The sequence below is a fragment of the Schistocerca gregaria genome, chromosome X (genome assembly GCF_023897955.1).
Source record: "Schistocerca gregaria isolate iqSchGreg1 chromosome X, iqSchGreg1.2, whole genome shotgun sequence".
Lineage (NCBI taxonomy): Eukaryota > Metazoa > Arthropoda > Insecta > Orthoptera > Acrididae > Schistocerca > Schistocerca gregaria.
The window spans coordinates 684,257,379-684,276,491 of NC_064931.1; the positions used below are offsets into that span (position 1 = coordinate 684,257,379).

The 19,113-nt window shown below is 37.0% G+C and overlaps 1 protein-coding gene across 1 annotated transcript in view; it reads right to left on the reverse strand.

The window, feature by feature from the left end:
• Positions 1–2,704: 2,704 nt before the first annotated feature.
• LOC126297764 (serine hydroxymethyltransferase, mitochondrial-like) overlaps positions 2,705–19,113 on the reverse strand; it is a 113,919-nt gene continuing 97,510 nt past the window's right edge. The window contains exons 8-10 of the mRNA XM_049988939.1: positions 4,488–4,743; positions 3,390–3,497; positions 2,705–3,307 (exon numbers count right to left, since the gene is read on the reverse strand). Of these exons, the coding sequence (XP_049844896.1) occupies positions 3,177–3,307; positions 3,390–3,497; positions 4,488–4,743 (495 nt within the window). The 3' untranslated portion in view covers positions 2,705–3,176. The remainder of the gene's footprint in view (positions 3,308–3,389; positions 3,498–4,487; positions 4,744–19,113) is intronic.

The window sequence follows — 19,113 nt, forward strand, 5'->3', positions numbered from 1 at the left end:
TGTGTTACGGCTCGGAACAGCTCATGTAACCGACATTAAACTGCGCACGAAACAATTGCTGCGTAGCAATAATAGACTCACCACTTTTCGCGAAACTGTCATAGACGAACACTCAACGTTGCACGTCCCACTACTCCATAGTGACTGAGTAAATGAAATGGCGTCTTGTGTGGATCAGAACTATCCCCACCACAACCACCTTCCACCACTGCGCCCTCAATGCGACACAGTTCAAAACCGACCCGTGTGTCACCCTCTACTTTGTTGATCGCCACACTTCTTAAACACGATGTATACACTGAAGCATGCGATGTCAAACAAGTGGTGGAAAAGCTTTTGATAATAGTTTTTCAGCCCGCTCCTGACCATCTGATAGCCATGCAACTGTTAATCGCTCCTACCCATGCCTTCCATATTCCTGTCATACCAAGGTCAACATGTAGTTTTTGAATGATTCCCTTCTTTAAGTTTACATTTAAAAATGTATCATCATGGAAGCTGCTGACCATAATAACATCTCTTTTGTCCTTCCATTTCATTACTATTTGCTTGCCTCTGTACCCTGATATGTACTTTCCTTTCTTCAGTTTTTCCTTTTTTATGAAGTCAGGAAACCCCTTCCTGTCTTACTGCATTGTACGAACAATGTGTGTTATTTCTGGTTAGTTTGTCCACCAAATCTGGACTTGTGCACCAGTTGTCAACATAAATACAATTACCTTTTCTGACTAGATCATGCGCAATCTCCAAAACAATTTGAGATGTTATTGTTTCTTCTGGATAGTGGCTACCATAATTACTGTCCTTTCCAACATAAATAATAAAGTCTCATACATACCTGGAGTTGCTTTCATAGTGTATGTAAAATCTAGTGCCAAATCTGCGGCTGTTCAATAGAATAAACTGCCTACATCCAAGCAGTCCTTTCCAGAGCAACAACAATTTGTCAATGGTGGTGTTCCTCTCTGGCATTTATACTGATCTGAATTTACACCGCAGGTGCTCCATAATCAGGTGAATTCTGAATAGTTTTCTGCTGATAGTGCTTAATGGATCATACAAGCTATTGTCAGCAAAGTGGAGGAATTTCAATAAAAGATGAAACCAATTTTCACTCATCAGTTTCCAGAAGAAATGTGTGTCAGTTGATTCTCTCTTTGAAAAGTGCATCTTGTGTTCTAGTTTGTGAAGAATTCCTTGAAGTATGAGCATTCTGAAAAGTATTTTTACCTCATCCCTTGTAGTATCCTACTAACTGTTAACCTTGAAGCTTGCTGCTAACTTGTTATAAGAAGCTATAAACTGTTGTGAATATAAGTTTCTCTGTTGAGCTGTTATTCTTTATCATCCACAGAACACATAGTACAGCTCATCACATCACATTGTTTTAGAGGCACAACTGTACCACTACTGAACAAATATTGATCACCAACTGAACAAACTCACAAGGTACCATCTGCTGCTGCTCATTAGGTGTTTTTGAATTGAAGTCACTTTTACTAGCCTCAACATCGGTATCTTGAAAATTTTCCGAACTGTCACTGAAATTATCGCCACTTTCTAAAAGCAGCTGCTCTATCTCTGGATATGATAAGTTCTTTTCACCATTGCAAAAGGTCACTCACTCACACGGTAGTAAACACAGATGAAAAAGAAGCGCTTTTGCGGCTGCTTCACAGGATGCATACAGTCGATGCATGATTGAGTGGAAAATGTTGTAAGCAGCCCAGAATCTGCTGTCTTGCCTGAAGAAAAATGCTATCTAGTGGGCGAAGATCAACTAGTACCAAAGTTACAATGGCAGACCATTAAGTCCTCATTCCTATTAACTACTAGCCACAGAATGCAGCAGACAGATATATCCGTCATGCCCACTTAAAGAGTTAATGTGATGAATGAAGATGATGTGCATGAATGGTACCATCTGTGAGAGTGGATTGACAAATGTTCAGAATGATGCCAGAAGTGTCCATAACTTCAAAAGTCAGCAACTAACAGGTACAGTAAATGACTTTTTTGTACATCTACCCCACAGTCCAGATCTTGACCAAATCGTTTCCACCTATTACGCACATGAAAAAGTGGCTTGGTTCTCAACTCAGAATTGAATGAAGAACTTCAAGATGTCACAAGTTGGCTGCAATGCTGGGTGGCAGAATGTTACCCAATATGAAATTTGTCAACTACTTTTGAAGATATAATTGCTTAAATGTTGATGGAGATTATATAAAGAAGTAACGACAAGTTGTAGCTATAAGATTTTTCTTATATTTTTCTTTAACTATTTTGATATTTCTCATAGCCTGGTGGAGGTTACTTTTCAGATGGTCCTCCACTATAATGTTGTGTGTTTTCAGATGCACTGTTGTAGCAGAGCATTCAATGGACTGCTCAAAGTAGTACACACCAGAGCCTGGGAACTGACTTCCTTGTGTGTGTATTGCCAGTACCCCTTCTTTTTTACTGTTTCCATAATAATACAATGTTTGCTTTTATCTTCCTAGGTGTATCCATTTTGTTTGCACAAGATTTCCAACTGACTTTTGGATGAGCGTCAAAGACTTTGTATTTTTAATAGTATTATTTCACTATGGGAATCTTTAAAAGAGAAATACAGATAAAAATAAAATCAATCACAGTAGGAGTAGCACTGAGTACAAATAGCAATGATATAGCTCCGTAAGAGTAATGTTATGCACAGAGATCGTTGATAGCACTTTTTATTGATACTTACAAAGAAAAAATGCACAGCCACTCCTATCACAAATGACAGATACCGGAACACACACACACACACACACACACACACACACACACACACACACACACCAGTAATTCACAAGGAAGACGTTCTTATTTTTATATTATTTTACTAAAAAACACGTGACAAACAAAAATAACAAACATCTGAACGAGTTAGGGAATGTGTGTTTCATAACACTTAAATCACAGTTGTTCAGTACGAACTAATTCAACTTAACTTACTTTATCATTACATGATACCTTTCTTTAAAAAAAAAATCACTTATGAAACCAAGTGAAAAAAATGTATTAAAAAAAATCAGTCAAAAATTAACAGATAATAAGCAAAGCAGTACAAAATGTATGAGATTCAGCATGATGCATCAGATCACATTTGTGATTAAGTGTACAGAGTACAGTTAGTCTGCATTTAATTAATGATCATCAAATCCAGGCATCGGGTAACTCAATGCAAAATTGCATACTTCTTCCTTCAATTGTTGTATCTTCAGTGATATGTCAGCATCATTCATCATGCACATCTTGAAATCCTTTATCTTTGGACCTAGAGGAAGTAACAGTCATTAATTTAGCATGCTATTCTGTTGCCATAAAATTTTGTATGTACTGTGCATCCAAGTACTTACCAGACTTTGACGATGTCTCAGCAGCAATCTCAACAGCTCTATTAATGTATGCCACAACCTTCTCAAAATCTTTCTCTTTGAACTGCCGTGATGTTAAAGCAGGAACACCTGTTGCAAAGTACAAATGATATATGAGAATTTGGAAATACATTAATGATAACCGAACATGCCACGAAAGTAAAAACTATATGACTCATTGAACAAGTACAGAAACAAATTACCAGTTACATTCTCCTTATTGCAGATCATTAGATTGGAGTGAGCACTGCATAATGACAGATGCTTGTCAGATTCAGTCAAACCCACTAATCTGCCTTCATTGTACCTGGGACTGATTTTACTCAGCTTCACAACTGTTAACTTTCTTATTTGCCTTTACTCTCTTTAACATCACTGGGCTGGTTTATAGTCTAAAGGAAGGTAAGTAGCTCCATATTCAGTTTTGTTCATCACTTACCCTCTTCTTTTCTTTACATATCAAACTCTGTTGGTAAAGTTAAAAATAAACATTTATAAATGATTCACCAACCAGCTTTGGTGGGACGCAGTGGGGGCAAATTATTTACTTTAATTTTTTAATAAGCTTATTATAGTAAGAGAGACTGTTTAAAATCACAAATGTATCTCTTGATTTTGAGTTCACAACGTAAATATAGGGAAAAAAGGCTGCAGGTGGGCACCAAACTTCCAGCATCAATGATTTGTTATTATTAAAATGACGTTAAGTTCCTAATTGGAAGAAAGTTTTGGCTATGAAATATTTAAGTAATACACAAGCATTAAAGCTGTAAGATAATGTTTATTTCTAAATGAAGAAACCATGAGTAAGCAGTAGCTTACTTAACATCAATAATTGAATATTTTTTTCTTAATACAACAAACTCAGAGGGCAGAAGAAAATAACATAAGGGACACCAAGAATCCTCCATGTAGTATGTTCTAGTCCGATTTTTTCATTTTTTTCAAGTTTTGGTACCATTTACCACTTATTATTGTTCAAGTATGCAAGTATTTAACAGAAGTTTAATTCTTCTCAAGCTTCATGTAAGTGCTGTTAAAACATTTGTTATTGAAGTGCGACAATTTATGCTTACTAACCTAATCTCAGCCCACTGGGTGTCATTGCACTCTTATCTCCTGGACAAGTATTTTTGTTTACTGTAATATTGCACTTGTTGCAAACAGTCTCCACTCGTGTACCATCAAGGTTCTTTGATCGTAAATCCACAAGCACCAGATGTGTGTCTGTTCCACCTGATACTAGAGAATAACCACAGTCAAGTAAACCTTTCGCCAAAGCTTTTGCATTCAGAAGAACTTGGTTTTGATATTTTCTGAACTCTGGTGTACAGGCCTAAAATAAAAACAGAATGATCTTAAACCATGTAAAGTTCTAAGGTCTAGATCTTAATAAAAATCTATACTGGAAGGTACACATTGACTACTTAGCAAATAAACTTGACAGCTTAGCATCTGCATTGTGTATTTTGGTGGGCTCCACAAATATATAGACACCAGAAAGATTGTCTATCAATGGTACTTTGAGTCAGTTATTTGTCATAGCATAATTTACTGGGGAAATTAGCAAATGTGATGAGACTACTAGTATTACAAAAGAAAATAACTAGGAAAATTTGTGTGGTCGAACAAGTATCCTGTCAACCAATCTTAAAAATTTAATAAATCTATATATTACCTCCCGTCACATAGATGAAGCATTGTTATTCTTATATACAAATCAGCACACACATTAAACTCTTCCTGTTTCAACCACAGCACTTGCCACAGAGAGAATTTTAAACTCCCAACACACTGTTTAAAACTATGCCCAAACAACAAAGTACATGTGGTTTAAAATTTACTATAAAATAAAAGGCAGTAATGTATTTAACATGGAGCTTGGTTCGTTGAAAAGATTACCCTTTACTTTTCTGGTGGAAAAGTGTCGTTATTCTATTGAAGCAATCATTGAGGACAGTTTCACTGTTTGAAACTGCAAACTGTAGTATGTATACTGTAAACTGTAGTATGTATTTGTGTAGCAGTAACTCAGAAATGCATGTAAGATAATGTAAACTTTTGGATTTCCCTTTAATAAAGGTTTCTTATTGTGAATCTTGATATGTCTCCTGTACATCAAATTAAATGACTTGAAAATTTTATGTTACAAGACAAGTAATCACATTTCACATATTTCACAATGAAAAACAGTGAACCTATTATCTTACATAACCAATGACTTTTTAAAATAAGAAGGAGCCTTAAATGTTGGTTCTTTCAAACTGAATAGATTAAGTGGAACTGCAGTGTTAATATAATGAAGAAAGACAGACATCCTCTATGTCACTACATCCAGATTCCTGGTTAAGAGCTTTGTTATAGGTCATCCTCAGAGCGAATTACCTAATACAAGGAGAGAAAGGGCTACAATAGTACAAGGATGATTGTAATGTGATATAAAAATACAAACAGTGGCACTGTATTAGTAAAAAATAAAACATCAATACCTAATTACTGCAAAGTGCAGCTCATCAGCAGGACAAAGATTCAGTTACAGCTATGGGAAGTTGTGCAAAAGGAACTACAAAGAAAGTTATGCACATACTGTTACATGGCTGATGACATATTCCAGTGCCCTCATATGATTAAAGCTGCCTTTGAAATAAGTTAAAATTTCAAAGTAAAAGCCTAAACAAAATATTAAATACATAAAATATGACAATACATGATTTATTAAAAACAAAGATTCCAAGACTTACCAAGCGGGAAAGCGCCGGCAGACAGGCACATGAACAAAACACACAAACACACACACAGAATTACGAGCTTTCGCAACTGGCAGTTGCTTCGTCAGGAAGGAAGGAAGGAGAGGGAAAAATGAAAGGATGTGGGTTTTAAGGGAGAGGGTAAGGAGTCATTCCAATCCCGGGAGCGGAAAGACTTCCCTTAGGGGAAAAAAAAGGACAGGTGTACACACACACACACACACACACACACACACACACACACACACACACACCCATCCGCACATACACAGATGGATATGTGTGTGTGTGTGTGTGTGTGTGTGTGTGTGTGTACACCTGTCCTTTTTTTTCCCCTAAGGGAAGTCTTTCCGCTCCCGGGATTGGAATGACTCCTTACCCTCTCCCTTAAAACCCACATCCTTTCATTTTTCCCTCTCCTTCCTTCCTTCCTGACGAAGCAACTGCCAGTTGCGAAAGCTCGTAATTCTGTGTGTGTGTTTGTGTGTTTTGTTCATGTGCCTGTCTGCCGGCGCTTTCCCGCTTGGTAAGTCTTGGAATCTTTGTTTTTAATATATTTTTCCCATGTGGAAGTTTCTTTCTGCTTTATTTACAATACATGATTTATTATACACAAAGTCAAAAATATACATGTTCAAATAACTTGCAGGAATACAGCTGGGTGACGTCATCGACAACTGCTGACAATTTGACAGGTGACCACCCTGTCATTTTCAAAGCAGAAGTGCAGCAAGTAAGCACCGTGCAAGTGAACCCTGTCATTTTCAAGGCAAAACTGCAGAAAGTAAGTGCTGCATTTTTGCCTTGAAAACAGGCAGTGTTCACCTGTTGAAATAGCAGGGTTGTCAATGATGTCACTCAGCTGCATTTCCATTAGTTATTTGAAACTGCATATGCCAGGAAAACTCAGGTCTCATAAACATACATGCTTATGAAAAAAACAAATGATGGTAGTCAAGACAACACCACCCACAGCCAGACAACCTCTCAGACCATGCAGCAAATGGACATATTCAAAATCATAGAATCAGTGATACAACAGATACCCTAGATTGAACAAAGATCATCATCATCATCATATACCATATTTGTGTGAATATAAACCACACATTTTTCCCTTAATTTTGGCTTGAAAAGTCACAGTGTGGCCTATTATCAACATTTTCCGTCCTCAGATCATAAATTGTCAATTTCAAAATCAAGTGTACATGTATCTTGAGGGTTGAGAAACTTACTACAGTAGCTGCTCTTAACAAAAAAGAAAAGTGTCTGTTTTGCAAAACTGTGTCAGCTTGTTTACACACTTGTTCACTTTGTACAGAACCATGGTGCAGTGACTGATGCGAGTCAATGTTTTGATATAAATTGAACGGCCTCCCTTGATACTAACAGCTGTTTCAATGTAGCCAACCATAGTTAGCAGATGACAGTGTGTTCAATGTGTGGATGACAGTGTGTTCAATGTGTGCTTGTGAACAAAAGCAGAGGCACATAACACACGGAATTCCATATCACAGACACGTTACATGTATTTGAATTTGCAGTTGTTCAAATTTGATGATGTGATCAATGAAGCTAATCTTTGATAGAAAATACATAGTATTTAACTGCATAAATCAAATCTATTATTAAAGGTATTTGAAAGCTGTTTTGCTACTTCTAAAGATTCTAAAGATGCATACAATTCATTTCACTTGTTGCGCTTCATTTTTAACTATTGAAAATATTATAAGGAGTAGCATTTTTGTCCGATTTCTGTTTACATCTGGAAACATCATCTGCTTCCACATTTCTAGTAGTTGCAAATATGGATTTCAAATACCTTTGACAAGAGTAAAGCATTTACTAACACTGTGGCTGCACAAACAAAGAATTTTAATCAAATCTAGTTTAAACAGGTGGAGATAAAATTCACACAACACTGAATAATTATTGGTAACAATAAATTTTTATTGCTTTTGCCAAAAATATATAACTACAAGTACATGAAATCTGAATGCATCAAAACATTACATAGTTGGTCCAATTTAGTTCAGAATATCCAATTTTACCCAAATCAAGCACAAGCACTTCTCAGCACCACCAGCGTCTGAATCTTCACTAGATGACCCAGAATGTTGCTCAAAGAGTTGCTACGACGAAGGTCATCTACAGTTCCATCAAGATGATTAGAAATTCCAGATTTTTTATAGCTTTTAATGACGAGTTCTTCTGATATCGATTGCCAAGCAACAAAAATCCAATGGCACACTTTTTATACGGAAGCACATAACAAACAGCCTCCTGGTGTCAAACCCATTATGTAATCTCTATAGAATTGCCTTATACTAGCTTTGAATGGATGATTTAAACACACATCCAAAAGCCGCAACACACTTGTCATGCCATCAAGAATAATAACTAGGCCATAGTTTCCTTCTTTCAGATTCTGTTTCACTCAATTACCAATGTGCCCAAGAAAAATATACAACTGAAGCACTGACTGAGTGAAGAAGAGCTCCTGGCCGCGTATTCTGAAATGTTGAAATCCAGACTAGGACAAGATCCTCTGTCATCCACCATCACGAGTTCTTACATTGCTACCATGTGGGAAGCTTTCTCACTAAGCTGGGGTTTTCTGATTAAAAACCACATATGGTGGCAATTTTAGTCTTATCAGGTGTAATCCTTGACATCACTGTGCACCGCTACTTTTCAGCATCATATGAACGTATTTGCACACAATGATCGCCTACGTTATTTACCATAGTGCTTCTCGGCATATCAAAATATACCAGCATTTGGTCTGCATTCCTTATCTCGGAAAGTAAATAACAATTTTTCCATCTAAGTCAGATTACATAATGCTGCAAAGATAATAAACTGTTTTCGGATGCTCGAGGCAGTTTTTGTGCAAGTGTAATTTTGTGACGAACAGACAGTATGTCTCATTGCATAAATCACAGAACCCACCCATAATATACTTTAAACTCTACCAGTGAAATGTTTCTTTTACGTGCTATTTTGCAGCCTTCAATTTTAATTATTTCCTTCATAAGGGCATATCTACATTTCCTATTTTAAACTACAAAGTCAAGCAAGACTTTTTTCACATCTGCATATTTGTCCTCTTGCCCTCGAAATGCACATTGACAAAGTATTTAGGAGTTTCTGTTCACTTGCACATCACCAATGAACATTTTTCTCATCAACATCAAATCTACATTCAGCTTCCCACTTTGTGTGTTCCTTTGCATACCTGATAATGTTAAGTGTAAATTTCACCAAGTAAATAGTATGCTCCTTTGCTATCATCACTCACAATCAAAATGATCAACTTTTCTCTCCATCTCAACTTCCTTACACTGTCTCTTCAATCAGTCATGTCTCCAGATCTCCCAACAAATCTGGTATATCCACAACACACGTGTCAAGTGTAGAGAGCCTACCACCTAGTGGCAAAGCATGTCACGATTTTAGCAGTCCATGCTATTCTGCTGACTAGTTGAGCTTTCTTGTAAATTTTGTAGTGTAGCTCTAAGTTTAGGTGCAGCCTATACTCACATGTTAAAACAGGCATTCTGTGAAAATTTGTTCTCTTCAGTGAAAGTAATGCCTCATTCTTTTCATTTTGCACAATGTATTTCAAGCTCCTCCAGTACATCCAGGTAATGCCCGTTGTTGGTTTTGTGGAGGATTTCCATGTCTGAGATTTTACAGATGTATGCTGACATGTGTGCCATTGACTCTTCTAAGTATTTAGGAGTTTCTGTTCACTTGCACATCACCGATGAACTTTTTTTTCATCAACATCAAATCTGTGTCCAGCTTCCGACTTTTTGTGTTCCTTTGCATTACTGCACCTGAACATTTGACATGAGATTTTTATATAATCTCAAATATAGGCTACACAACTAAATTTATTAGAAAGTTCAATTAGTCAGCAGAATAGCATGGGCTTCTAAAATTGTAGTTTCACATGATTTGCCACTAGGTGGCAGGCTCTTTACACTTGACAAGTGTATTGTGGATATACCAGATTTATTGGGAAGTCTGGTGATGTGACTGATTTAAGAGACAGTGTACAGTCTTTTTGTGCATAAGTATGCTCTTTGAAACATGTTTTAAACATTCTACCTGTCTGCCCAGTAGATCATTTCTAACCATCACAAAACATGTCCCTATACAGATAGGAGTGTAGATACTCATTTTCTTTTTTTGTTTTGTTTTGTTTTGTTTTGTTTTGTTGCATGAAATATTCTGTTGATCTTGCTGTGCTAAAATACTTTCAGTTTTGAATGCTACATGTATTTTTTTTTTACATAAAGACTTTTCAGTTTTATCAGATGTTATGCTGTGGTATGCCATGCTGATATATTTCTTATTTAACTTAGGTTCTTTCCTCCTTTATTTCACTTTGTTATTTACCCACGTATTCTGATTATGTGCTTTAGAATATCAATTTCTTTTTTAATCTTGTCTTGTGATTGTCAGATCTGACAGTCTACTTAGCAGTGAAAGAAAGCATGCTTCCTTACATCTTATGGGGTTACAAGAGTTCACGTGGATTATAACGTCTCTCTCTTCTTTTACTATATATTAGATCTGAGGATCATCTGTTGCAATGATTGATATCAGTAATTGAAATAAACATAAAAAGTGATCCGGATGATGTCAGTCTTTCTTCATTATATTAAAAGTGGTCACAGTGCCTTCAGACATCATGTCTTCAATTAAGTTAATTTACTGCATTATTGCAACTGCTGTTCCATAAGACAGCCAAGATTTTTGAGACGGTTTGTAAAAATTAAATTGTAGCTTGAATGTACAACTTCAGTTTCAAATGAATTCTGGCTTCGCTGTCTACCATGTTTATTTATTTATTCCATATGATCTCATGGTATACAGTGTGCTGCAGATGTCGGAAAATATCATTTAACATTGTTAACATATATTAACGTAGGCCTATAGTATCCTAATGTATTATATTGTTCAATGTTCTCAAGTCCAGGAATGCCACTGTACTTTTGTGATTAGTGTATGAAAACATTAACCTTGATCAATCAATCTGTAAATGAGGAAGTCTTACCAACCATGATCCATCAGCTGTCATGTTAAAATTGCATTTCAATGGCTAAATAAAAAAAAAAAAATAATAATAATTCTGTCTGCAAGGTGCTGTATACTACCACAAAATTCTGTGCATTGCTATTTATGAGATTATTTCACATCCACTATCTGATGAACAACATTAATCAATCCCATTTTAGATTGTTAATGTTTGTGTTCTTTATGTCCAGTACTGGTGTTTTTGTCGTTCAGCAAAAAGCATCTTTTTTGACAAAAGGCATTGACTGCAACTTGAGAAAGGAAAATAACTCAATCACATTAAATGTAAATGATAATTCCATGGATTGTGTGAAAAAACAATATTTTAGTGGTGGATCTCAACTGACAGCTGAAACGGAAGGAGCACACGAAGATACCAGAAAAAACGACATCAACATGTCAGCAAGTGCTGCACAGTTACACAGTATTCCTATGTACACCTAGTCCTTAGCTATGATATCACTCTTTGGGGATTAAAAGAACCAAATATAGTCAAAGTATTCAAACTACAGAACAAGGCCATAATAATAATAACTAAGAACAATAATAAGGCTCACTGTAAAAATCTGTTTAAAAATTAGGGTATTGTGACTGCACCATCAGATAATACCTACGAATCCACTATCTACAGCGAGAAAAATGTAATTATTACACCAATTATTATTACAGCTCAGTCCATGACCATGGAACAAATCCTAGATCAGGTTGGCTACTCAAACTAGGAAAAAAAAAATCCTATGCAATTCCAGGTAAGTATTACAAATTTGTTTCTCATATTCATCATGTAAGAAATTAATAAGTAATGGTCCTCTTCTAAAGGGATGGAACTTTACACAATAGAAAATGTTTGAAGTTACGGAAAAACAATAATATTATAGGAGGTTTACAATGAAGTGGTTAAAAACTGCTGATAAAAGGCCACTCACAACACAACCAAAAAATATTAAATTGATATAAATCTACAAGGCTGCTTTGAAAAGTTCTTGGAATCACTACAATAGGCTAGTGCTAGTAGTTCATGTGATATTCATTCGAATGTTGCCTGTAAACACATGCCACAACAGTGCTCTTGAAAGAGAGCTGTAGCAGTGATGTGGCTTTGTTGTTGTTGTTCCTACGTAGTGATTTGAAAGGGTGAGGGGGGGGGGGGGGGGGCGAGATTTGAGCAGTGATTAAGTACTTCATAAAGAAAGGTATGAAAGCAAAGGACATTCATGCTGATTTCCAGAATACACTGAGGGACTCAGCCCCTTCATATTCAACTGTTCCCAAGTAGACAAATGCATTTAAATTTGGTCAGGAGAGCTTAGACGATGATATGCACAATGGCTGGCCAAGATGTGTCACTACTCCAGAAATCATTGCAAAAGTGCACAAAATGGTCATGGAGGATGGCCGATTTGAAATTGATCATGCTTGCCAGATGTCATCTGAAAGGGTATAGAACATTTTAGCTGAAGAATTAGAAATCAAAGTTATCTGCTTGATGGTGGATCAACACACATGTGCCACTGCTACAGCAAAATTACACGAACTAAGGTATGAATTGTTGCCACACACACCTTTTTCACCTGATATGGCTCCGTCAGACTTCCGTCTTTTCCCAAAACTGAAAATGTTTCTTTGTGGACGAAGATTCACTTCAAACAAAGAACTGAGAGAGTTGACAACTATTTTGCAGGCCTGGAGGAAACTTATTTTTGAGATGGGATCAAGGTACTGGAACATCGTTGGACCAAATGCATTAATATACAAGGACATTACATTGAAAAATAAAAACAGTTTCAGTGATATAAGTACTTTCTTTTCTATTCCGTTCCAAGAACTTTTTAAACCACTCCTGTATTTAAAATCAAGCAGACTTATACAACATAATACCATTTTCTGCAAAAATAAATAAATAAATAATAATTAAAATGCTTTCAATACTATTTAATAAAAAATAATGTGTACTTACACAGCAATTATAATTTAAATGTTTCAGTTATGCTGATCACATGGATTTCTTGAATCATTCAAGTCCCAACTCAAAACATGCAAAATATCTATTTATAAATTTGGTAGAGGAACAAAATTGAGTTTTTCAGATAATTTCATTATTTATGAAACAAATACATTGTCCCAATGCAGTTACCTAATGTTTTAAATCCTTTGTTTGTTGTTGTTTTGTAGCACTTTCCTAAATCTTCAAACACTTTGTTTTCTACTCTTTCACTTCCAAGTCTTTTTTCCTTTTTTCTAAACTGCTCTGTTGTTCTGAAAGGTGGTTTTCTTAGAGTTGATTACAATATTCCACACAACTTATGTATTCCTTGCACTGTGAACAAGGAATTTTGTAACATCCTAGTTGTCAATGCCTCCTATATTGGACACAGCATCCTGTATTTGCCTATATATAACAACTGATTTTTCCCTCATGTTTTCAAAGAGGCATTCACCATTAACCAAAAAGCTCCATTCAATGTTAGCATTCCATGGGAAAGACTGCAAAGTGCAAGGATTGACTTAAAAGTAATGCTTCTACCTTCGTAATTCTTCCGGAGTTGGCAGCATTTGTATGCGGCAGGTACTAGCTTGTTCCGCAGCCTCTTCTCTACAGTTCCAGTTGGCAGGAAGCCTTAGCATTGAACGGTTGTGTTGTTACACTGTAAAGTATGGAACCCCGCGCAAACGGTCGGTCAATGCGATTTAAGCAACGTGCAGTCACTGAATTCTTGACAGCAGAAGGTTTCATCGGAGAATGAAAGCAATTTATGGTGATTGTGTTGATATGAGTACTGTGCGCCGTTAGGCATGTAAGTTTAAAGGTGTTGAGGCGGGAACATCTGACTGCGTGACAAACAAAGAGTTAGACATCCTGCGACAGCAACCACCAAGTTTCACAAGCAAAATGTTGACAGATTAAGGATGATCATCTTATCACTCACGGATAAATTGCAAGCACTATCGGCATTTCACATATGGCTCACATTATTGCTTTGCTTGGCTTGGCTATCTGAAGATCTGTGCATGGGTACCCCGAATACTGACTCCTGAAATGAAAGCTCACAGACTTGACATTTGCCAGGAACTCCTCTCGGGTCACAAGAATGAAGGTGATGACTTTCTCCATTCAACTGTGCCAAGAGACAAAATGTGGGTACACCATAATGAGCTGGAGATGAAATGTCGGTCTATGGAATATCGACACAAAAACTCGCCCCAGAAAAAGAAATTCAAGACGCAGCCCTCAGCTGGAAAAATCATGGCCACAGTGTTCTGGGACGCAAATGATGATATCCATGTTGATTTCCTTGATCATGGAACAACAATAAATTCAGAGTGTTACATCACAACGCTGGGAACTTTGAAACGATGGTTAACAAGGATCCAAAAGGAAAATGTTTTCCTGCAGCGCAAGACAATTCCAAACCACACACTTCAGGTGCCACCACAGCAGAACTTCACCACTGTATGGCATCCTCCATACAGTTCAGATTTAGCACCGCCTGACTTCCATCTGTTTCCGATAATGAAAGATGATCTGTTGGGACATCATTATGCTTCTGATGAAGACGTTGAGAGAACACTGAGACTGTGGTTGTGGAAACAGAGTGTCAAATTCGTCCGTGACGGCTTCAGAAAACTAGTTCATCGTTGGCACAAATGTATCCAATTGGCTGGTGATTATATGGAAAAGTGAATATTGGTTATTAAAGATCACATTCTAAGAATTATTTCTACATTTGATTTATTAAAATATTCCCATCCAACTTTTTCTTCAACCCTCATAATTTCACACCAACCATCAAATATTGGTATTTATCACTTAGGATATTGTACCAGAAATGATCAACTCTTTTTCAGAATGGCTGTATTCTTTAAAAAGAACTGATAAAATATGGCAGGGATGTCAAGTCCTTGAATTCAGCATTACATTATCTACTGCAGTTCCACTGAGGTGATTACTTTCTGTGAGATTACAAAACAGCTTATCAAGATGTGCTTTTGCCAAACTGATGTTAGACACAATTAAACATGGGTCAAGCATGTAATGGCAAGTGTCAGCAGGAAGTTTAAGGGTGGCCTGTTAGTAGGTTTCATGACAAATGTTTGAAGACTTGTCTTACATTCTTGTCAAAACTTAAGAGTATCATCAGTTCTTGCATCCAAACGGGTATTCTTAAGTTCTTTACAGGTATCAAAACCTAGAATTATGTTTTTGCAGGTGATAGATTTTTCCCTTCCTTGGCAGCACCTAACTTGTTTGATGTGCATTTATCTAATATTCCTGGCTTCATAAAGTGTCCTAAGCTGTATGGAGAAATGGGGTTAACAGAGCATCTGTTTGGGACTGTGTTTGAAAATGTTCGATATGCAGGCTAATGACTTGGCAAAAAGGAAGTCTGACACACAACAATGGATCATTAATAAATTTATTCACCAACATGAAATTTTCATTCTTTGGTTCATTCTTATCCTCCTTCATACCTTCAAGAAATTTCTTCATGTCTGGTGTTATATCAATAGCTCTTTGAGCAAATGAGGAATTCCCCAGATATTCAATAAAATTTTGGAAACACAGTCTAGCCTGAATACTGGGTATACAATGCTATCCTGTCTGGGAAACTCTTGAACAAGTTACAAAGGCTCTCAAAAATAATGCAGTGTCCCAATGTGTTGACTTTACTGCATCTTGAAAAGCACTATGCGTGTAACCAAGTCCAAGGCTACCAATATCTAGCAGTTTCAACTCTGCTGAATGTGCTTTATATTCTTTCCGAAACAGTCAATTCACATTTGGTCTGTCATTGAAATATGGAGAATCTTTACCTTTGGTATTTTTATCACATCAATGGAAGAAGACAGAAGATCAGTAGTTCTGGAATGACCAAGAAAACAGGAAGTAAGGTATCTTCTTGTAATTTCTTTATCTTAATCCCAAATTTTGTATTTACAACCATATGTGTGGGCCTCACAAATTTATTCAGTGATTCATCAAAACCAAGAACAACGTAACAAGCTTTCATCAGTAACCCAAGCAACTGTTCATTAAAATAAGGTGCAATTCCGAATATAAGAATCTTGCTGAAGTTGCATCTTGTTAGCTACAGCACTATCTTTACACATTCTTGAGATTACAGCATCATCCTTTTCAGCTTCCTGAATTGACTTGTGGGCCATAGGTGTTTCAACACACCACAGAATTTCTCTCATTGTCACATCTTTTAATACAAATTCTGGAAGTCTGCATGGATGATTTGTTGTTGAAGGTAACAGAGATACTTCAGATTCTGAAGACGACAATACTGAAGTGTGTGGCTCAAAAGTACTGTGTGACAGAATAGCAGTTGACTTTTTTGGCTGAAAAACACTTCAAGTTGAGAAAATGTTTTCTTACTTAAAGCATGATGTGTCTGCTTTCTCCCCTTCATGTAGCTAAAATGTGACTGACATCCCATATTACTTACAGATATTTGGCTACAGCAGTAACTGCAATAAGCTAAAATAGGTTGACCAGACACATGTTCAAGCTAGCCCTTCAAATTTGTGTGGCTTTTCCCAATATCTTGATAAAATGCTGTACAGGGGATCAGCAATCAAAGCAGTTACTGCATCGATGATTTCATCCGTAAATAGAAATATTAAAAAAGGTAGGAAGATTTTTCTGTTTAGCAAAAGTGACAAAAAGCAGATTTCAGATTACTTGATGGCTCAAAACAAAAGTTTTATCTCAAGTACAGATAGTGTTGAGGATCAGTGGACAAAGTTCAAAACCATCGTACACTATGCATAAGATGAGTATGTGTCAAGCAAGATTGTAAGGGATGGAAAAGAGCCACCGTGGTACAACAACTGAGTTACAAAACTGCTATGGAAGCAAAGGGAACTTCACAGCAAACAAACATACCCAAAGCCTGGCAGACAAACAAAAATTACATGAAGCAAAATGTCGTGTGAGGAGGGCTATGCGAGAGAAAGTAAAGTTCTATGTACTGACTTGGCACAAAATCCTAAGAAATTTTGGTCTTGTGTCAAAGCGGTAGGTGGATCAAAACAAAATGTCCACACACACTGTGGCCAAAATGGTACTGAAAAAGAGGATGACAGACTAAAGGCCGAAATACTAAATGTCTTTTTCCAAAGCTGTTTCACAGAGGAAGACTGCACTGTAGTTCCTTCTCTAGATTGTCACACAGATGACAAAATGGTTGATATTAAAATAGATTACAGAGGGATAGAAAAACAATCAAAATCACTCTAAAGAGGAAAATCTGCTGGACCAGATGGGATATCAGTTCAATTTTACATGGATTACATGAAAGAACTTGACCCCCTTTTTGTCGTGGTGTACCATAAGTCTCTAGAAGAGCGTAGCATTCCAAAGGATTGGATAAGGTCACAGGTCATCCCTGTTTTCAAGAAGGGACGTCTAACAGATGTGCAGAACTAGACGTATATCTCTAACATCGATCGGTTGTAGAATTTTGGAACACGTATTATGTTCGAGTATAATGACTTTTCTGGAGACTAGAAATCTACTCTGTAGGAATCAGCATGGGTTTCGAAAAAAGACGATTGTGTAAAACCCAGCTCGCGCTATTCGTCCACGAGACTCAGAAGGCCATAGACACGGGTTCCCAGGTAGATGCTGTGTTTCTTGACTTCCGCAGTTCCCCACAGTCGTTTAATGAACAAAGTAAGAGCATATGAACTATCAGACCAATTGTGTGACTGGATTGAAGAGTTCCTAGATAACAGAACACAGCATGTCATTCTCAATGGAGAGAAGTCTTCCGAAGTAAGGGTGATTTCAGGTGTGCTGCAGGGGGGGTGTCGTAGGACTGTTGCTATTCACAATATATATAAATGACCTTGTGGATGACATTGAAAGTTCACTGAGGCTTTTTGCAGATGATGCTGTAGTATATCGAGAGGTTGTAACAATGGAAAATTGTACTTAAATGCAGGAGGCTCAGCAACAAATTGACGCATGGTGCACGGAATGGCAATTGAATCTCAATGTAGAGAAGTGTAATGTGCTGCAAATACACAGAAAGAAAGATCCTTTATCATTTAGCTACAATATAGCAGGTCAGCAACTGGAAGCAGTTAATTCCACAAATTATCTGGGAAGAGGCATTAGGAGTGATTTAAAATAGAATGACCATATAAAATTAATCGTCGGTAAAGCAGATGCCAGACAGATTCATTGGAAGAATCCTAAGGAAATGCAGTCCGAAAACAAAGGAAGTACGTTACAGTGCAGTTGTTAGCCCACTGCTTGAATATGGCTCACCAGTGTGGGACCCGTACCAGATAGGGCTGATAGAAGAGATAGATAAGATCCAATGGAGAGCAGCGCGCTTTGTTACAGGATCATTTAGTAATTGCGAAAGCATTACAGAGATGACAGATAAACTCCAGTGGAAGACTCTGCAAGAGGGATGCTCAGTAGCTTGGTACGGGTTTCTGTTGAAGTTTCAAGAACGTACCTTCACCTCCTATGTATATCTCACAAAGAGACCATGAGGATTAGAGAGATTCAAGGCACCCTCTGCCACACACCATCAGGTTGCTTGCGGAGTATGGATGCAGATGCAGATGTAGATGCAGATGCAGATGAAATTAGACACTGTAGCACTATTAATCTGTAAACATGGAACAAATACTTACACCATTTTAAAACACACACACGCACTCTCTTTATTATTATGTTTAAGCTCTGCACACACTGTCACAGGAAACATCTAAGTACTCGGAATGTGTTTCTTGTGGCATTTCATGACATGTTTTCATCTTTGTTTCTGGTTTCTGTTAACACTGGTGGCAATGGTTTCTTGTATCCCTTCGTCTGTAATGCTGTCGTATATTTTTCATATTGTTTGCTA